The sequence below is a fragment of the Trachurus trachurus genome (assembly GCF_905171665.1).
Source record: "Trachurus trachurus genome assembly, chromosome: 19".
NCBI classification, from domain to species: domain Eukaryota; kingdom Metazoa; phylum Chordata; class Actinopteri; order Carangiformes; family Carangidae; genus Trachurus; species Trachurus trachurus.
This window is the reverse complement of record NC_139913.1, coordinates 15,682,282-15,700,898: the sequence shown is the minus strand read 5'-3', so window position 1 is coordinate 15,700,898 and position 18,617 is coordinate 15,682,282. Positions and strand designations below refer to the sequence as shown.

At 41.3% G+C, this 18,617-nt stretch overlaps 1 protein-coding gene across 5 annotated transcripts in view; it reads right to left on the bottom strand.

Annotated features, from left to right (window-relative positions):
- Positions 1 to 3,132: 3,132 nt before the first annotated feature.
- The window catches only part of exoc6 (exocyst complex component 6), a gene marked incomplete at its 3' end in the record, with an annotated part of 46,428 nt that continues 30,943 nt past the window's right edge, over positions 3,133 to 18,617 (bottom strand). For 4 of the 5 annotated variants that reach the window (XM_083993559.1, XM_083993560.1, XM_083993561.1 and 1 more), the window contains 3 exons: positions 17,590 to 17,663; positions 10,072 to 10,184; positions 3,133 to 8,233 (listed from right to left, as the gene is read on the bottom strand). In XM_083993559.1, the coding sequence (XP_083849685.1) occupies positions 8,107 to 8,233; positions 10,072 to 10,184; positions 17,590 to 17,663 (314 nt within the window). Of the gene's footprint in view, positions 8,234 to 10,067; positions 10,185 to 17,589; positions 17,664 to 18,617 lie in introns of those variants that run through there. The other variant, XM_083993562.1, reaches the window with a different exon arrangement.

Below are 18,617 nucleotides of genomic sequence, written 5' to 3'. Positions count from 1 at the left end.
CTGATGATATGAGTGCAGAGTTTAAATTCAGTTTCAATTAATTATTTTCTTTAGACATATTTATCTGTAAGATACATTGTATCATCACTTATAACTCAGACTTGACCCACATTCCAATCCATTGAGCTTGATCCTACCGGAAATAATTGCGCACTCCCCAGTGCAAGGACTTCTGCCAAAGTAAATGAAATAAGGAAACTTCTGGATTAACATCTGTGAAAGTTTAAAACCGTTAATAGATCTGCAAGTTTGTTGATCTTCCCCCAGTAAGTCTGGTTCAATCCTTCAGATTTCCCATCAGCTGTTGCAGATGATCCAGCTCAGTCAAACTGTTATGTTGATGCGCCCCCTCTCTTTTTCTCTGTGTACATTCAAGCATCACTGCACTGCTGACAGAGGAACAGCGGACAGGAAGGGTTAGTAATAAACAAGCATCATCAATACAGCCAAATGAAATCCCTCTGGTGATGTTAGAATGACTAGAAGACTTAATATGGAAATGTTGTGCATGGTTTATTTCTATGTTTGGTGATGGCATGAAGTGGAGGAGGCTTTCTGTGGATGTGACACTGACCACCTGCACATTACACACTGAAAATGAAAGAAAATAAAGCGGAGTCCTGGTTGAGGACTCAGCTTTATTTTCTTTCATTTTCACTCCATAACCTATATTTCCCATAACACCCCACCTTTACCTTTTTAACTCAGGCTTCAGGTGTGCCATAAGAGAAGCTCCAGCGCTTTAAGACGTTAAAAGAAGATGATGATGTCAGGCATATAAGACATTGTGCTGATTAGTTACAGAAAATAACACAAGACACTGTAACAGTGAGTGTGTGTGTGTGTGTGTGTGACAGACTGTGTGTCGGCGGGGAGGTGGTGCAGAGGTGTAGAGGTATGTGTCCTCCTCCTCTGTCTGTCTGCTGTATTGTTGGAAGTGAATGCAAAAGCTGTTTACTGCCTTGTTAAAGTGTTTGATCTCTGCCCTAAAATACTTGTCACACCCAGGAAGGACCCCCCCCCCCCACCCCACCCCACGCACACACACACACACCTCCATCCCTACCCCCATCTTCATCACCCTACTGTGTTGACTTGTAAATAAGTCATAACAGGCTGTAAATAAACACTGGCTAATTATATAGAGCCAAAAAATACGTATCATTTTATATGATCGTATTATGTTGGCAGCAGTGATAGTATTAGAGTAGAAATCACAAGTAACAGTATTATTGCTGAGACTTGAACATTTGATTATCCTTTTATTGTTGTACATGGCTAAATGATGCTGATTTTTAATTCCTTATAAATAATGAATCAGTGTATTAGTATAAAACAGCAAATAATAGTGTTATGTGAGAAGGTATTTAGCGTTCACAACTCTTTTTTCGTTTCCCACTCAGATGGACTTGGCGTGTGTGTGTATGTGTCACTCTAGGGATGGAGGAAGTGTATGTAGTTAAAGCACACACACTGCCAAACTCCAACAAGACAGTAGAGCTTGGAGTGCACAGAAACCAAACACATTTTTGAGTGTGTGTGTGTGTGTGTGTGTTGGCAGGGTGGCTGCTGTCCAGTGATAATAGAGGTCTCCAAATGTCTCTCGCCTCATTACATCTGTGGCGACAGGGATCCTCGCATTCAAACGCTGACCCAGGCCAAAGTTCACTTGCTGTTTCCCAGTTAGCGTGTGTGTGGTGAGACACAGCGAGGGTGAAGACGCAGGACAGAGACCCGAGAGCGCGTGATGCTGCTGCTTTTGTGTTTCTGAAAGAGAGAGAGAGAGGAAGACATAACACCCCTATAGACTGTGAGTGCAAGCACCTGTAGTGGGATTTCAAATTACTCGCAGTATTAAAAGGGTTTATTTAAAATTGAAGCATTCACTTTTGACATTGGGTTAAAAAAATATATCTGTTACCAGGTTTGACTGGAGCTGTCCTGAGTGTGGCCATGAGGAAGGTTGTCCAAAGTCTCTCCATGAACATAGAGACACACAATAAAGACCACTTTGGCTCAGATTTTCAAACTTTACAATTAAGACCATCCCATAAGCTCTACCAGCTCTGTAAACCAAACTCTGCTAATTGGATGTACAGCTCATATGCTGAATACTATTGGTTGGATGGATTTGTGAGCAGCTTCATCACTCCATACATGAACTGTATTGCAGTTGCAGCCTATTGGGAAGTCTGGACAGCAGAGAGAACCAGTGCCTCTTCCCTTTGGAGACACCTGCAGAAAGCCTCCAGCACTGTGAGGGACCACACACTGTTTTCCTCTCTGAGCTGCAGGAGGCCAAACAGGAAACCAGCACCTCCAGGACATGGAGCAGTGTCTGCCCTCAGGCTGTCAGCCAGGTGAATAACACACAAACCTGAATACACAACTCACAACTGGAGATACATCATAGGGTCACCTGGTCACACCTGCAAATGCACTTTAACCTCGGCACTTCCACTTAAATGTGTTTTTTTAATATATATAAATGCTTCATTAATGTCTTGGCACCAATGCCACATAAGCAGTGTGTAAGTTAAAACTCCACTACAAAATACTTCATATGCACATGTACAGCGTAAAGCTACATTTCCTTCAGTAATTATCCAGTACCCTGACAGTTGTTCACGTCACTGGTGGGCAGTAGTCAACTATTATAAAACCCTGAATGGACTGAGACTTTCCTGAGAATTAAGAGAAACACGTGAACCATCTATCCAACCATGGGGAATGAATCAGAAACAGAGACAAAATTTAAATTTCTCAAAATCAGTGAAAAAAATGTTTGTGTGAAAACAAACAGAGCAGTGATCCCAAACTAACATGTGCACTGAACTAATGTTATTACAGTAGATTTTGTATCTGTGAGTCTATGTGTACTCAAGACAAATGTTATTCTTTGAACTACACTACATTTCTGTGAAGTACTCAAACAGAAAGATTCTTCACCAGACAATGGTGTTATCTGAATCTCATATTCAAAATTTTAGACATAAAGACATCTTTCATCATTAATAAACGAGACCAAAGTTCACTCAGGAAGGACCAGGACAAATGTCATGTTCATTAGACACTTTGTGATGTGCAGTAAACTCAACAAAGATCACACAATACTGTTGAATAATCTTTTATTACAGCACACAAAATAAAAACAACATATTTAGGAAAACAACATCTCAGTCAGGGTCTCACTGAGAACAACAAAAGGTAAAGCAAGGATTCCTTTGGATATCAAAATGTTCCCTCTCTCCACCTCTGCGGAGGGCAAGAAAAACAATCTCACTTAGTTTTTTTTTTCTTCTTTTTTAAAATCTGGATTGAAATCATTGTTGGCACGAGCAGAGGTGTCAAACCTTTCATCTGTGCCAGTGTTGTTGCCAGGAAAGTCTCAAGTAGTTTTGAGATTCTGTGACATGTTTCCCTCAGCTGCAGCCAGGCTTTTCCCTTGTTTTAGTATTTCATCACAGTCTCCTCCAAAATTACATTTACATACAGATCATTTACACTAGCATGTGTACTGTGAAGACAATGCAATGCTGACTGGATTATGCCATTGTGTAATTATATTAAACATATGACTACTACATATCTGATTTGTTTTTTGGTCAAACATCTGATCTTGCTTGTAGGAAACTTATTCCTACAGTTTTGAACAATCAAAAAAAAAAAAAAAGACATTCATCAGAACCACAGTCTTTCTCTGAGCTCCACCATCTGCAGATCTCAGGATGTGAAGCTGATCTCTGATCTATAAGAGTTTTTGGGAGACAGGGCTGATTTATAGAAAGTTTCCCTCTTTTCTGTTTTTAACTGAAACTGTGTCAAAGAAAACTCATCACTCCCTCCTTCCATGTCCACTTTGTGTTTAATTTAATTTTGACACTAACACCAGAGTCAGGTCACACTCACCATCCATCTGCTCAGGGTTTCTCACACACACTGTTTGCATGCACTCTACTTTCTTCTACACTTCCTCCCTTTCTTACCTCAGTAGATCCAAAGTAGTGAATGAAAACAGTGCATGTAAAAGCAGTAAGTGAGAGAAGAGGAATGATGAATATGGTGCGACTCCTGGTTCAGGTATCCCACCTTTCATTCTCTAGCTTGAATTTTGGCTTTAATTTGAAAGTCTATGGCGAGCTGACTGACACAGGTCGTTTACACACCTCTACACTCAGTGTGTAAAACTGACATTTAGACCAGCTCTGTATTTTAGATTTTCATCTATGGAGCGGTTCAGCAGAAATCTTTTGGACCAGGATTTAAATAGTTTATATTAGTATCATACAGGGCCTATGCTAGAACATAACATGAACATTTTTTTTTATACTTAAACCATGCGAATGAGTGGAGAGAAGGTGCCGACGCAGTGTCACTGAGCTCCTCACACTGTACTCGACTATGTTCACCAATAAGCAACGGGTTCAGCAAATTCAGACTCTTCCTAACGTCGTCTTTACTTCAGGTGTTGACGGAGGCACGCGTCACAGTGTCGACCTCCAGTTCTGTTTGCAGCAGACAAACTGCTGTAATATCTTCTTTACAAAATATGCAGTATATACAGTGGCATTTACAAGCAACTATTAAAAAGGCAAAACATGAAACTAAAAAGGAAAAAAAAAAAAAAAAAAACTTCATCAAGTTCAGTGCAAAAATGCTAAAAGTAGAGCACAGACCCAAAACATAAACAGAATAGAAACAGTCTCATTATAAAATGTTTTCATCAGGAGTCCTGTGCAAGTTTTAAGTAATCAACCAACCTGCCTGTGAGGCTGTAAAGGAACCAATTCATTATTGCTGTGCTTTGTGAGTAAATGTGGGTTATGAGATTCTAAAGCTTAATTTCACCCTGAGGAACAAAAAGAAAGAATTTAGAAGTTGAGCTGTTAAATATATATACGTTTATATAATCACTACTAACATGACAACCGGCCCCGTGTGGGGCATCGTTTTCTTGTAAGCATGAGTCAAGTAGTTTGGGAGGACTGTAAGACAAAACTGCAGTTAACTTCACACAAATAATGTCATTAACCCTACAGCTGACAGGAGTACAGAGGGAGGAAGAGGGCACGCACTCATCTGATGTCACCTTGCACATGAAACCGCCTGAAGCACCACCCAGAGGCCCAGCACTGAGTCCAGCTGTGGAGCCGCGAGGAAAACAAGCTCATGGTTTATAGAAGTAAAGGTCAGATTAGATGACGGTGATGTGTAGGACTTGCCAGTCGGTCTGGAACACTGAGATCTGCTCCACCTTGTATTAACATGTGATCTGATTACAGGTCTGTGCATATCCACCTGATATCAGAAGGTGTGAGTCCACACTGTGGTTTGTAATGCAGTGGGCTAATGTGCGAGGGTAGGGCCACATGACTGAGACACCCGGAAGCACCTGTAGGCCACCTGCTGAGAGCTTTCCTAAAGTGCAAATGATAATTTCAGTACTTCAGTAAATGTACCTCTGTCTGAGCTGCTCAGCGTTGATGCCTGTGCAGACTGAAGGTGAGGATCTGAAGCTCCAGATGTTTCTAGCTGCAGCTCTGTGGACGTGTCTGAATGTTTTAGTTGAGGAGCTGCAGATAAACTGATTATAAACTTGTGTTTTATAGCCTTGTCTGATGAAATGGAGATACTGGTTAATAACAGCAGCTCATTTAAAACGAGTGATGACAGAGATGGTGACTGATCCTCTCACTCTCCAGCTGCAGTGTGCTCTAATTGCATTTCTAGTGTATATAAAGACATATGTAGATAACATACCAGGTGCCAGTATCCTGTGACCGGGGCAAGTTCATGCAGACCCTGTGTCAGGATTACTGCGTGCAGTCTTTATTGTGATGCTCCAACTTATACAATCTATTACAGTCCAGCAAAATAGGTTGCAGGACTAAGTGTGGTTGATTGGATAACTTAAAGGGATAGTTCAACATTTTGGCAAATTGACCCATTGCCATAATCCCTATAGTCTTAGGAGCAGGTTTGTTAACTTTAATTGTCGGTGCACTTGTAGAAGTTGGGGGCAGTTTTTTGGCAAGCAGTCTCTACATTTGCCTCGAAAACAACTCTCGTCTCGTAACGTTCCGTTATTATCTCATAGTGTGGTGAATGTGCAGGTCACAACTTGTCCACGAGAGCGTTTTCGAGTTGTTGGATTGTGTATTTGATGAGTTTGATGAAGGAAACCAAGAAATCCTATGAGCCTCCGTAGCGTAGCTCTGAGCAGCTCATGGCTCTGCTCCGCCGTTCTAAAAATAGCTTGCACCGACAATTAAAGGTAACAAACCTACTCTGAAGGGCCAATTTGCCAAAATGTTGAACTATCCCTTTAAGATTTATATTATTTTGTCTATTCAAACATCAAATTATAAGACTCATTTTTGACATTCTCACATGAGACATGTGAAGGTTCCAACTACAATCTAGGCGTCCAGACACTGAGACACTGAGCTTCTCTATGGTCTCTGGGGGGTGGGGGTGGGGCGGTGGGGGGGGGGGGCAGGTTTACATGTACAATGTGTAGAAGAAAAGAAGACAAACAGCAAGCAAAGCTACCGAGGAGTTCAACACAACGTCACTTCTTTTCATGAACATCAGTCTTTCAAGACGTCATCATCCATTCTTCTGCTCTTCCATCAACCCACGACCTCAGACATCACCTTGTTTCTGCACACGCACACACACACGCACACACACACACACACACACACATACATACACACACACACACAGTAGCAACAGTCTAAGTGCTGGGACAATTAGTTGAACATGGTCTCTGTCAGAGCTGTCAACGGCTGCAGCTCCATACCCATAATGCAGTGGGAGGATGCGGATGGTGAAAACCAGGTGGAGGCAGTGAGATGAGCGAGAACCAGGAGGTTGGAGAAACCAGGTCATGAGATAGTTAAACACCAGGAAGTGGTGATGACTGACTGAACTGAGCTGAGCTGTTTATTCAGCTCAGTCCATCCTGGTCTGTGCAGACTGTTTGTGTTGAACTGTACTTATGTGTATTTATGTTGCTTTTCTTAGATGGCATAGAGTCAGTATGAGTTATAAATACTGGAGAGGAAATCTTTATAGTGCGTTTAAGACAATATTTTAATTTGACTCATAATGGGGCCACATTACAGACCCCATGTAAAGCCGTCATACATTTAAGAGTCTGAGTTACAGTAATCTGAGCTTGTTGATGTCATTTTAATAAGAAATCTGTAAAACAAAGATATGTGACCAAGATTCCAAAATAATGTCAGGGTTGGTGAAGAAAACTGCTCTATCAGCTGACAGTCACATGTCAATCACCTGCATAACCTGCTTTGTCCAGGTTTCTTGTGTGTATTTATGTTGTTTTCAGCATTAAACATGGAGTTAAAATGGAGCCGTTCATTTGACAGAACTGGAGACAGTTGGTTTGTTTTGTTGGATAAATACATTACAAATGACTTGATCTCTTTAGATTAAAAGTTATTGTGTTATACTTCCAAATAAAAACAGGATATTATGTTCAGATTTCACCATATTAAAGCATTATATATCTCCCCTCATTCACGTGAGGTGTCTGAAGTGTGGACCTTGGACCTCATTGTCCCAGCACTCAGCCAGCTCCTGTCTCCCTCTGCAGCTACAATCATTTCACTCTCACTAATGTACAAACATAGTTTGTCTTATCATAACCATTAAAAATACTTAACAAACATTTCACTGTTCAGTCCAGTAAAGTGTTTAGTGTGTGTGTTATTTACATTGAATATTCATTCAGGTATAACAGTAAGGAGAGGATATGACTTCATATGTGTGTGTGCTGTGTTTGCTAGGAGTCAGTTCCCTGCATGCCTTGTACTGTGTGTTTACTGTTGTAATGTGTGTGTGTGTTAGCTGTCTATCTGTACCTTGTGTCTGTCTCCATGTGCGTGTGTAAATTCCCTGTGTGGCTCTTTTTTATGTCACTGTCATGTTGTGTGTGTGTAACACTCCTTTCTCCGAGTGTCCTGGCAGTTCAGTGTGTGTGTGCATGTAACTGCATGCATGTTTCATTCATCATATACAGTATCTCTCTGTCACACCCACGTCACTGATGAGTGTGTGTGTGTGTTTGAGTGTGTGTGTTCATGAGGACATGCCGTTGACCAGGCTCCTCAGCTGTTTGACCACAGTCTCTATCAGCTTCTGTTTGTCTCTGTCGTTCTTCCTGAACTGAGAGAAGATGTTGTTCTTCTTACTGGTGTCCTTCATCCTGAGGACAGAGGAAGAGGATGTCAGAGAGGCGAGGCAGAGGTGTGCTCACCTGCTGTTCATGGGAGAGTTACTATGATGATGATAATGTCAAACATTTAACATTTAATTTGGTTTCTTGGCTGATGTTAAAGCTGTCAATCAAACTCTTGTGTAAACTGAGCAGCTGGATTTTCAAGCTACGACTGGTACAGTTAATTCGGGGTGTAAAAGCAAAACACCACAGCAGCGCATGAGGGTAGGTGTGTGAATTTAGTGTGAAACTGTTAAAGGGATAGTTCAACATTTTGGCAAAATGGCCCATTGTCATAATCCCTATAGTCATAGGAGTATAGGTTCGTTACCTTTAATTGTTGGTGCAAGCTATTTTTAGAACGGCGGAGCAGAGCCGTAAGCTGCTCAGAGCTACGGTATGGAGGCTAATGGGATTTACTGGTTTCCCTCATCAAATACACAATCCAACAACTCCAAAACGCTCTGGTGCACAAGTTGCGACCTGCACATTCACCACGCTATGAGATAATAACGGAATGTTACTGTACAACACAGAGTTGTTTTCGAGGCAAATTCATGCAAAACCGCTGATGCACGTTCCCGTCGGGTCAGTTTTTCGGCAAGCAGTCTCTGCATTTGCTTCAAAAACAACGTCTCGTAACGTTCCATTATTATCTCATAGCGTGGTGAATGTGCAGGTCACAACTTTTTCACAATGTATTTGATGAGTTTGATGAGGGAAACCAAGAAATCCCATTAGCCTCCGTAGCGTAGCTCTGAGCAGCTCGCAGTTCTGCTCTGCCGTTCTAAAAATAGCTTGCACCGGTAACAAACCTACTCCTAAAACTATAGGGATTATGGCAATGGGCCAATTTGCCAAAAATGTTGAACTATCCCTTTAAGGAGACATCACCATGTGAGTGACAAAAGTAGTAACACACACTGTTCAACACCTTCCTGTAAAGCCATGATTTACATACACATGTGACTAATAAAGCTCACAATCACATATTTCCTGAACTCTTTCATGCTGTGAAGCAGAGCGAGCAGCGCCATTATCTGTCTGTCTCTGCAGTTTCCTGCAACTTTCCTCATTTGGGGAAAATGCAAAATCATATATTTAGACCATGTGCAGGAGTTTAACCTCTGTGTTTAATTAGACTGAACTGAACAGGCAACATTTTAACAGGTAAATGTCTCATCATGACAAAATGAGGATATTCACAAAAAACAGCACTGTCAAAAATAAGGCAGAAGGCACAATAAAAAACTGCTTCAAAAACAAAGTCCCCACAAAGTTCCTGCATTAAACCATGAGCCACCGACAGGTTTCCCTTCAAAATGTCACATCAGTTCAGCCTCAAGTTACTGACAGAGGAACTACACTGCAGAGAAGGTGGAGTAATAAAACTAAATAGAGGAGTAAAGACAAGCAGTGAGAAAGCTGCACCTACCCCCTGTAGACTCTGAGCAGCAGCAGAGAAACAGCAGACAGAGGAAGAGTTAGAGGAAGAGGAGAGAAACAACACGGCCACATTCACATCTGAACCCTTCACACGTTACATGCAGGAATTCATATCATTTAATGTTATTTAAGTTTTTTTCAGTATGTCAAAGCAGGAAATGATCACTTATAAAATGATTAATAAAAGTCACAAGGATCTGGATACCAAAGATCCTTCAAGCCTTGAAAAGGGAAAATGAACATGTTGATTAATCAAAGACCAATTTAGACATTTTAGCCTGTTTGTTTCTTCTACCCAGCTGCACTCCTGCTTTAACATGCTGCTACTGTACCATTACTGTATTTGCACACACTTTTACAGCAGTGTCAACAACACTCACTTCTCTAGTAGAGCCAGGGCGGTGGCTGGATTCACTCTCAGGTACTTGGAGGTGGGCTGGCCGTAGTCTGCCAGATAAGTGGACCAGTCCCACACCATGAAGAGGTCCAGGAGCTACGAGACACACAGATCAACAACATCAACATCAACTCCGACAGAAAGAGAGGGCGGCGGTGGGGTGAGGGTCTGATTGATGAGCGGAGACTGACGCGGTGGTTTTGTGTGTCTTTGTTGGCAGCTGTCAGTCTCACTTTGGATGCTGAGCTAATGTTATGTTAGCCAAGTTTCACAGAGTGACAGAGCAAAGTGCTGCTCAGCTTTTCTTTTCAGTTTGCAACTTATATGCACAGTGCGCCTACATGCCGGCCTCAAGGTTGTACTTATATTGTTTTAATGTGGTTTTTTGTTGTTATTTTTTATGCGATGATGTTTGTACTGTATGCTCTTATATACTAATGAGGTGCGGGATACATTAATATCCCAAAAAAGATAATCTATCTATCTATCTATCTATCTATCTATCTATCTATCTATCTATCTATCTATCTATCTATCTATCTATCTATCTATCTATCTATCTATCTATCTATCTATCTATCTATCTATCTATCTATCTATCTATCTATCTATCTATCTATCTATCTATCTATCTATCTATCTATCTAACCATCCATCCATCCTCTGGATTTTTGGACAATTCATGTTTTAAGAGGTTAACAGTTGTTTGTTGTGAGGCTTGAACTAAACCCTGTAACTACATCTACCCATGTAGTAGCTGAATAGTAACCTATTCAACTATAACATTAAACACACTCCTCTCATCAGACTATGTGGGACTTGGAGAGAGGACTGAAGAGTGAGGGGGGGGGGGGGGGGGGGTCCCTGCTCCTACATGATAAGTGTAAGTGTGAACAGGAACATTTCAAATGACCAGCCCATGACCCCTGGTTAACCTGATGGAGATTGACCCCCTTACCCCACCCACACACAGTGTATGCTAATGTCATAGGGTGAAACAGCTGGGTGTTTGGGTCGTGTTGAATAAGCAGTGAAAGAGCAGCTTAGTGATAATAGCATTATTCAGCTGACTGAGAGACTCCGACACACAGAGAGAGGCTTAGCAACAATGCCATTATTCTCACCTGGAGCTAAGTGATGAGCCTCTAGCAGGCACGTAGAGGGAGCCGCTGCTTAGCCTCACACCCACTCCACTCCACTCCACTCTCCACGGCTCACAACAATGGACAGGATCCCAGTCATTTGGAATCAAGTCGCCTCTGAAGGAAAACTAATCTCACAACTTGGATCTTCTTTCCACAACTTTGGCATCAGTTACAAAAACATTCTACATCTCTACAAAATAGAATCTCAATGGGATTATTCCTGGTTAAATACAATTTTTAAAAAATAAAATTCACTGAGAACCAGTGTTGTGCACGTTACTTTTAAAATGTACTTAGTTATAGTTACTCATCATTACTTTCCCCAAAAAGGGGATTACTACATTATACAAGTAATGAATAACAAGGAAAAGTAACTAATGCGTTTTTTATAAAATACTCAAATATGTCAAATTACTTGGACTCGCCGTCCTAACCCTAACTGCCCGTACATTTTGTGACAGGACTTCTTGAGTCAAGTACAGGGTTTCTACACATCTAAAATGTCAAAATTCCAGACTTTTTCCAGCCCTTAATTCCCAGACTTCTCAGTAAAATAATTCAAATAATTTGTGCCGCATTTGAGTAAATAGATGTGTCTCATGTAAATAAATGATGCAATTAATCATTTGTTTTCATTATTCTGAATTTGTATGCCATTATTGTCACCAAATAATTTCTAGGAGATTGTAGCTAGGTACAAAATAATTAACCCAAATAACTTCAGATGAGACCAAACCCAGATAAGTATCAAGAGGATAAATATATTTCCATACAATAGTTTCTATTTTCCATACTTGGAAATGTATAAAATCAAATTCCATACTTTTCCATACTTGTGTAGGAACGGTGCATTTTATTGTCAGATTACTCGTTACTGGAAAAAGTAGCACCATTAGTAATGCTGTTTATTTCAAATGTCATTATTCCCACCACTGCTGAGAAGTGACATCGCCAAAAATAAGTTATACTGGACAAGACACATAAATAAATAGTGTAAAGCATTCATGGGTCAGCTTTCTAGAAGAAGCTGTTTGAAGGCAGGAAAGTTGCACCTTTATTCCACTTCACTGTTCTCTATACAACGGTATAAACAAGTGATGGGGGGAGGGGTCTTGTTGTTGCTCCACCTAAGCCAGCAGCAGAGACAGACACAGAGCTGCACCAAGATCTGTGTAAAGTGCAGCTGGCATGTCAGAACAGACACACACACGGTTGTTGTGTTTGATTTTGGCAAATTGCAATCCTGTTTTTTACAGTTACCTCTGGTCTGCTACGACGTCTACAGCACACAGGTGAAATGAGGCGTTTAATACCTGCAGAGAAGGTAAAGCTGGTCCGACCTTTACCCTCAACAAACGTAAACATGACCCTTAATTAACTAAATCCAATTTAAAACCATTTCTCAACAGCCTTCAACTCCACACGAGACAGTCTCCGCCACACAACCCCACTGAGCACCTCGATACAAACACCTTTGCGTGCGAAGTAGAACGACAGTGAGCAAATAACCTGAACATTAACACCGAGCTGCTGGGAGATTTCTGTAGAATGAAGCACCTTCCAGGCCCACACCAGTTCACAGTCAGTCTCTACCTCTGCTCTGACATCACCTGGGGCCAAACCTCCGGCTGCTGCTCCTAATGATGCAAATTTCCCCCGATGTGGGATTAATAAAGTTCATCTTATCTTTCTAATCTTTTCCAATGAAACGCTTGGTGAGTGTGTATCTGACGGCAGCAGTCGGTGTAATCCTGCTGGGCAAGCTGTGTCCTGTTACAGAAGAGTGAAATGTTACTGAGCAAGGGCCGACTTGTAGTCCTGGAGAAGATCTACTGGGAGTCATTATGTTGAAAGTTTGCTCCAGATTCAAAAGGCTCCCCTTTCATTAGCTTTATATAATAAGCTGAGGTGATGTTTGAAGGAACTGACTTGTGGGTACAAGCAAGAGAAAATGATTTTCTTTTAAAGATTCCTTATGCTCTTCCAATAAATTGGTCAAATGTGGTCCAATAATATAGCATTTATTATTTTACTAGTGACAGATGATATTTATCTGTTGAGATCACCATAATAAGGATTGTGGCATAAAAACTCGGAGGAATACTGAGTGAGTTGGTTTGTTCCAGACAAATGTCCAAGTGATTTGACATATTTGAGCAGTTACTAACTCAGTTACTTTTTGGGGCTAAGTAACTAGCAATTATAACTAATTACTTTTTTAAAGTAGCGTGCCCAGCACTGGTTCTCTGTGATCACTGAAGTGAGAGAATGATGAATCCACAGGTAACCACGGCAGGTAAGACTCCAGCTGTTATCAAGATGCTTTCTACTTATATCTCGGTGTATGCCATCAAGTCCTCTGGCCAACGTGCCAGTGTGAGGAGATGCATAACCAGAGCAGCTAGCTCCAGGCTCATGCGCAACTTGAACCATGTCTGTTTTTAGCTCTATAGCCTGAGTTTTCCCATGACTGTACTGTATATACCTGCCTGATGTGTTTCATGTGTTATTGACTTGATGTACAAACAGAAAAACAGGTGGTTTATACAAATTCTCCTGACGTCTGTGAAGCGGGAGAGGGAATTCTACAGTTTCGATGGAGACTATACATTACAATAAAAACAGCCACAAAGCAGCTGTCATAACATCAATCACGCTGCGACACATAAACCAACTCCACAGAGAACTCGAAGTCTGACGTCCAACGGTTGAGCTGAGGTGAGTGTTTATGATTAACGGAAAAGAGCCCGAGAGAAAGAAAAACAAGAATGAGAAGCGCGGTGTCCCAAAAGGTCGGTGTCAGATAAATCAACATCTCTGTGACATTACTTCATGGTTTGTTGTGAAACTCCCTGGTTTCACCTTCACTTTGAAACAATACGTCAGGGTTGGCATTTGAAACTCTAGAAAGAAATCCTTCTCTGCTTTCCTTCCCTTTATGCACCTGTGAAGCTTCACTTTGGACGTCTCCCACTCGATGCCGACGTCTAACCGACTTTCATTGTTTGGGATAATAGGAGCTATAGAATAGAAGATGCGTCTATTCTCTCTTGTCACTGTGGGCTTGTCTGCAGACCGCTGGTCCAGAGGTGAGCAGAGGTTCACTGCAGGTCTGACTGGATCATATTTACACTCACTGTGTGACGCATGAAGAGTTCTGTGGAAGTGATTGAGCTCTTGCTACACACCTTGGCTTCACGTATGAGAAAGAAGAATGAATGAATCCTTCAACTTCCTCAACTCAGCTGCTTCAACCTGCAGCGCTGATATTATTTGGAATAGCACAGGTTTGCAGAAAGTCTTTCCAAGGTTTGCATGCAATTGTGCCAATAGGTGCACAGAGAGACTGAGCAAATCATGTGGGACAGATCCTGATACCAGGCCAGACCGGAGCCTCCTGCGTCTTCATGTCACTCACTCTACACAGATCTGATATCAGACCTTGTATTAACATCTGTCTCAGGTGATTTAATCACAAGTAATCAGCTCTAAGTTCAGACGTAAACACATCCAAGATGGACTGAGGACACAAATGAGATCTGATCACTCAGACCACATACTTCAGCACAGAGCACTGATCTACTCAACTCCTCTGTCGCCTGCTCTCTCTCTGTCTTTCACTCACTCTTTATCTTAACACAAGACGACTTCACGTGGCGAGTTCAGTTTCTAACATGCATGATGCTTTAAAGACGGTTTTAAGTCAGTGCATTTGCATCGTGTCCGTCTCCACTTTCATTTGAAGCCTCTTAACAGACATTCCATCCATCACAGTGGAGCCGTGACTTTCAGACACTCTGATTGGTTACAGGATAACGATCTAAAAAGCAGCTACAGCTACGAAATCAACAGCCATAAGATAAAGGGAAAGTAAAAAGGTTGACCTCTGCGTAACCTCGGCCTGTGGATGCCTCCCTACCCCTTCACCTAAGGCTGGGATTAACAGGTCAACCCAGCAGCCGCCGTACAAGGCAGCATCATTACACACATCTTGTCTAATTAACTGCCTCACAGGAAAACTGGGAGCTCAACTCAGAATCAGTCCTGAGCAGGGCTTCTGGGATTTTTTTTTTTTTTTTTTTTTTTTAACTCGCTTGATCTGTGTTGATATTGTTATGTTGAATTCTTGATTCCAGTTTTTTTAATCTTAATATAATATATCCAGGTTTAATCCAAGTTTTAATCAGTTATTTCAACAAGTAATCAGCCAAATAAATGACTTTCTTTCTTTTGAATATTTCTATTAAACATTTATACATTTATGTGACATCCCAGGAATTTATTAGGAAGTGACAGAGCAGTAAAATAATGAAGAGTCAATAATGTCCAACTAAATATTATATAAATAAATAAAGATTCAGTGTTTTTCAACCAGAATTCAGAGAGAGAGAGAGAGAGAGAGAGAAAAGGTTCTGCACTCCCTTCATGTGGACTTCCCTTACTGTTACTTCATTTCTTGTGTTATCATTATTATTGAATATTGAGTTTAGTTCATAAGTCCCATGCTAATGTACCAAACCTTTAGTTTTTCAGTAATCCTGTGGTGAATTGAACAGACTGGCTCGGTGTAGTGCTGTGACCTGCGCTGGATGCTGAGGCAAGCCTCCACCTCAGGCTCAGATTAACAGGTCAACGCAGATACAAGTTAATGAGACGCAGCAACACTTTACATACCACCGGTGTTTACAAAAAACGGAAGGGGGCTGTGCTTGTGTGTGTGTGTGTGTGTGTGTGTGTAGCTGTGGCAGGGGGGTTGCTCTTGAGCAGGTGAACTATAGGACAGGTGAAAGTTGAAAAGGCCAGTGAAACATAATATAGCTGAATGTGATGCAGAGGGGTGAAACGTGGGACAGCTGAGGTGAAACACACATAAAGGTGAAAACACATTAAAGCTGCACAACTGAACATGTCATTAAAAAAGTAACTCACATCATCATGTACACAACACGTCCTCCTGCCTCAACAATGAAGGTTGTTTTTGTTAACCCTCTGATGCGACCCGTACAAATGGTGCCCCACATGTCTGTGGTTGTCATGGTTATGATGATAAACACAGTGTACAGTGTGCCTAAGTTCACCGTCACAGTTACTGAGATACCAGCCATCACCTGGTTAGGTGTATAGGTTACAGCGCCTCTGAGGATCTTTCATGTTTTGCGGGATGAGGACTGCATTTCCCATGAGCTCTAGTGCGTATCGTCATAAAGATGCTTCTCTGGCTCACACGTCAGGGCTCCAGACTAACTTTTTTGTGAGCAGTTTTAGGCAAATTACTTTGGAAATGTATTTAAAATCCTTAAGAACAGCCTCTAGCAGGACAGCGGAGCACCGGAGCAGGCTGACGTTATAGCCCAGGATGGGTGCTCGAGTGTCATGGCTGGTATCTCAGTAACTATGGTGGTGAACTTAGGCACACTGTACACTGTGTTTATCATCATAACCATGACAACCACAGACCTGTAACACTAGGACCTGTGGGGCACCATTTGTACGGGTCGTATCAGAGGGTTAACAAAAACAACCTTCATTGTTGAGGCAGGAGGATGAGTTGTGTACGTGATGATGTGAGTTACTTTTTTTTAATGTAGATTCATCCACATTAATATGAGACTCTTTTATAACCAAAAGCAAACTTCACTGGGTATCTTTAAAATACCTACTTCTTCAACCTTGGTGTCAGCCTTAATAACAATAATACAATGTTGAATGGTCGTCATGGATGATAGAACCAACATGAACTGATACTTAAGCATTTTCCTGTGCTGACTCATCCATCTCCAACAACCTCCTCCTGACATGGACTTTGGAGTGACAACACAGTAGTGTGGACATGTCCAAAGCAGCATTTTTGAACCAAAATAATATCCATCCAAATGACCTGGGTCCATACTAATGCACCTTCCCGCGTACTATTTATTCTGTGGTTGTATTAGTTGCAGAACATATGCAAAGACAATATGGTCTTGTAAAGCTTGTAATTTGTCATCCATGTTGCTTTCACATTTGGTACCGGTGACTGATAGGACCAAATCAGGGAGAAACAGTGCATCAACATTATTTGCGGTCTGCTAACTGTCCAGAAATGTGTTTTAAGACGTCTAAACTCTGGAGTTGTGTGGATGTTAGAGGTATAAACATAGCAAAAGTGATGCATCTTAAAATGTTTAAAACTAGTGTAAATGTAGCCACACACCATGACAACGCCGGTCATCAGGTTTGTCACATTATTTTGTAAAGAGATTGAAACCTTGTATAAAATGAATGAGCATTACATGAAGTGGTCCTACCCTTGAGTTGGCTGAGTCTGTATGCGTATAAATATGTCTTTCCTGTTACTACTCAGTGAGGTATTTTACCTGTCGCAGGTCGATGAAGGCCAACTGGAGTGTGTCTCCTTGGAAACCAGGGACGGGCTCTGAGCTTGCAAACACTGAAGAAAAGAAAAGCGCCAGAAAACAGTGACTTTAAACTCACAGTATTGTATATAGTATTCAGTGCTACACACAGCTAGCGCCATAAACTGGGACTCCACACCTGCTTCTTGGTGCTGGGACCATAAACACAGTGTTTATGTGGAGCACTGACTGTACTCAGTCATCTAAACGCTGGGTCACATGGGCATTAAAATACAGGGTCAGTGATGACCAGAGGTTTACTGGCACCTCCTGAAATACCTGACACTATCTGAATTTTTAACCCTCAGTGATTAGCTATAAAAAAAGATGTTAAAATAATCCTAAAAAACAAATTATCACACAATATAAATGGATCTGTTGAAACCTCCATTGCATATTTTGAGTGAGTGAGGTTTTTTTCTGATTTCAAATGTTTTCCAGTTTAGTTTAGATTCTCACATCAATGATGCAATGTTGTGTTGTGTTACTGCTGATAAAAACACAATAGAAGTCTTCCACTAGAGAAGAGCAACGACTGCAGTGTGAGGAGATGATTCAAGATGTTCAGTAACTGATCATTAATACTGTGCATGAACCCTGCAGGTTAAAGCATCACCGGCTCCACAGTGGGGAGTCGCTCAGTCATGTGTTCATCTGATAACCTTTGATTTCTTTGTTCAAATTCACAGCATCACATCAGAAACTAAGAGAAAAGTAACATGATATTGTTTTGTTGTGACTCCCTGGATCATCTGACATAGTGCTGAACTTTAGGTGACCCAAACACACACTCACACACACACACAAACATGCACACACACCCACAGACTTAGAGCCAGGCCCTGGTGATTTTACACTCTAAAGTAAACACACACCTAAATGTGAACACACAGAATAAACCGAGGTGTGTATGTCTATGTCAACATGTAATGTTGTATCACAACCTCAGCAGTCTGGATTCAGACCAGGGCACATCAACAGCTGTATTA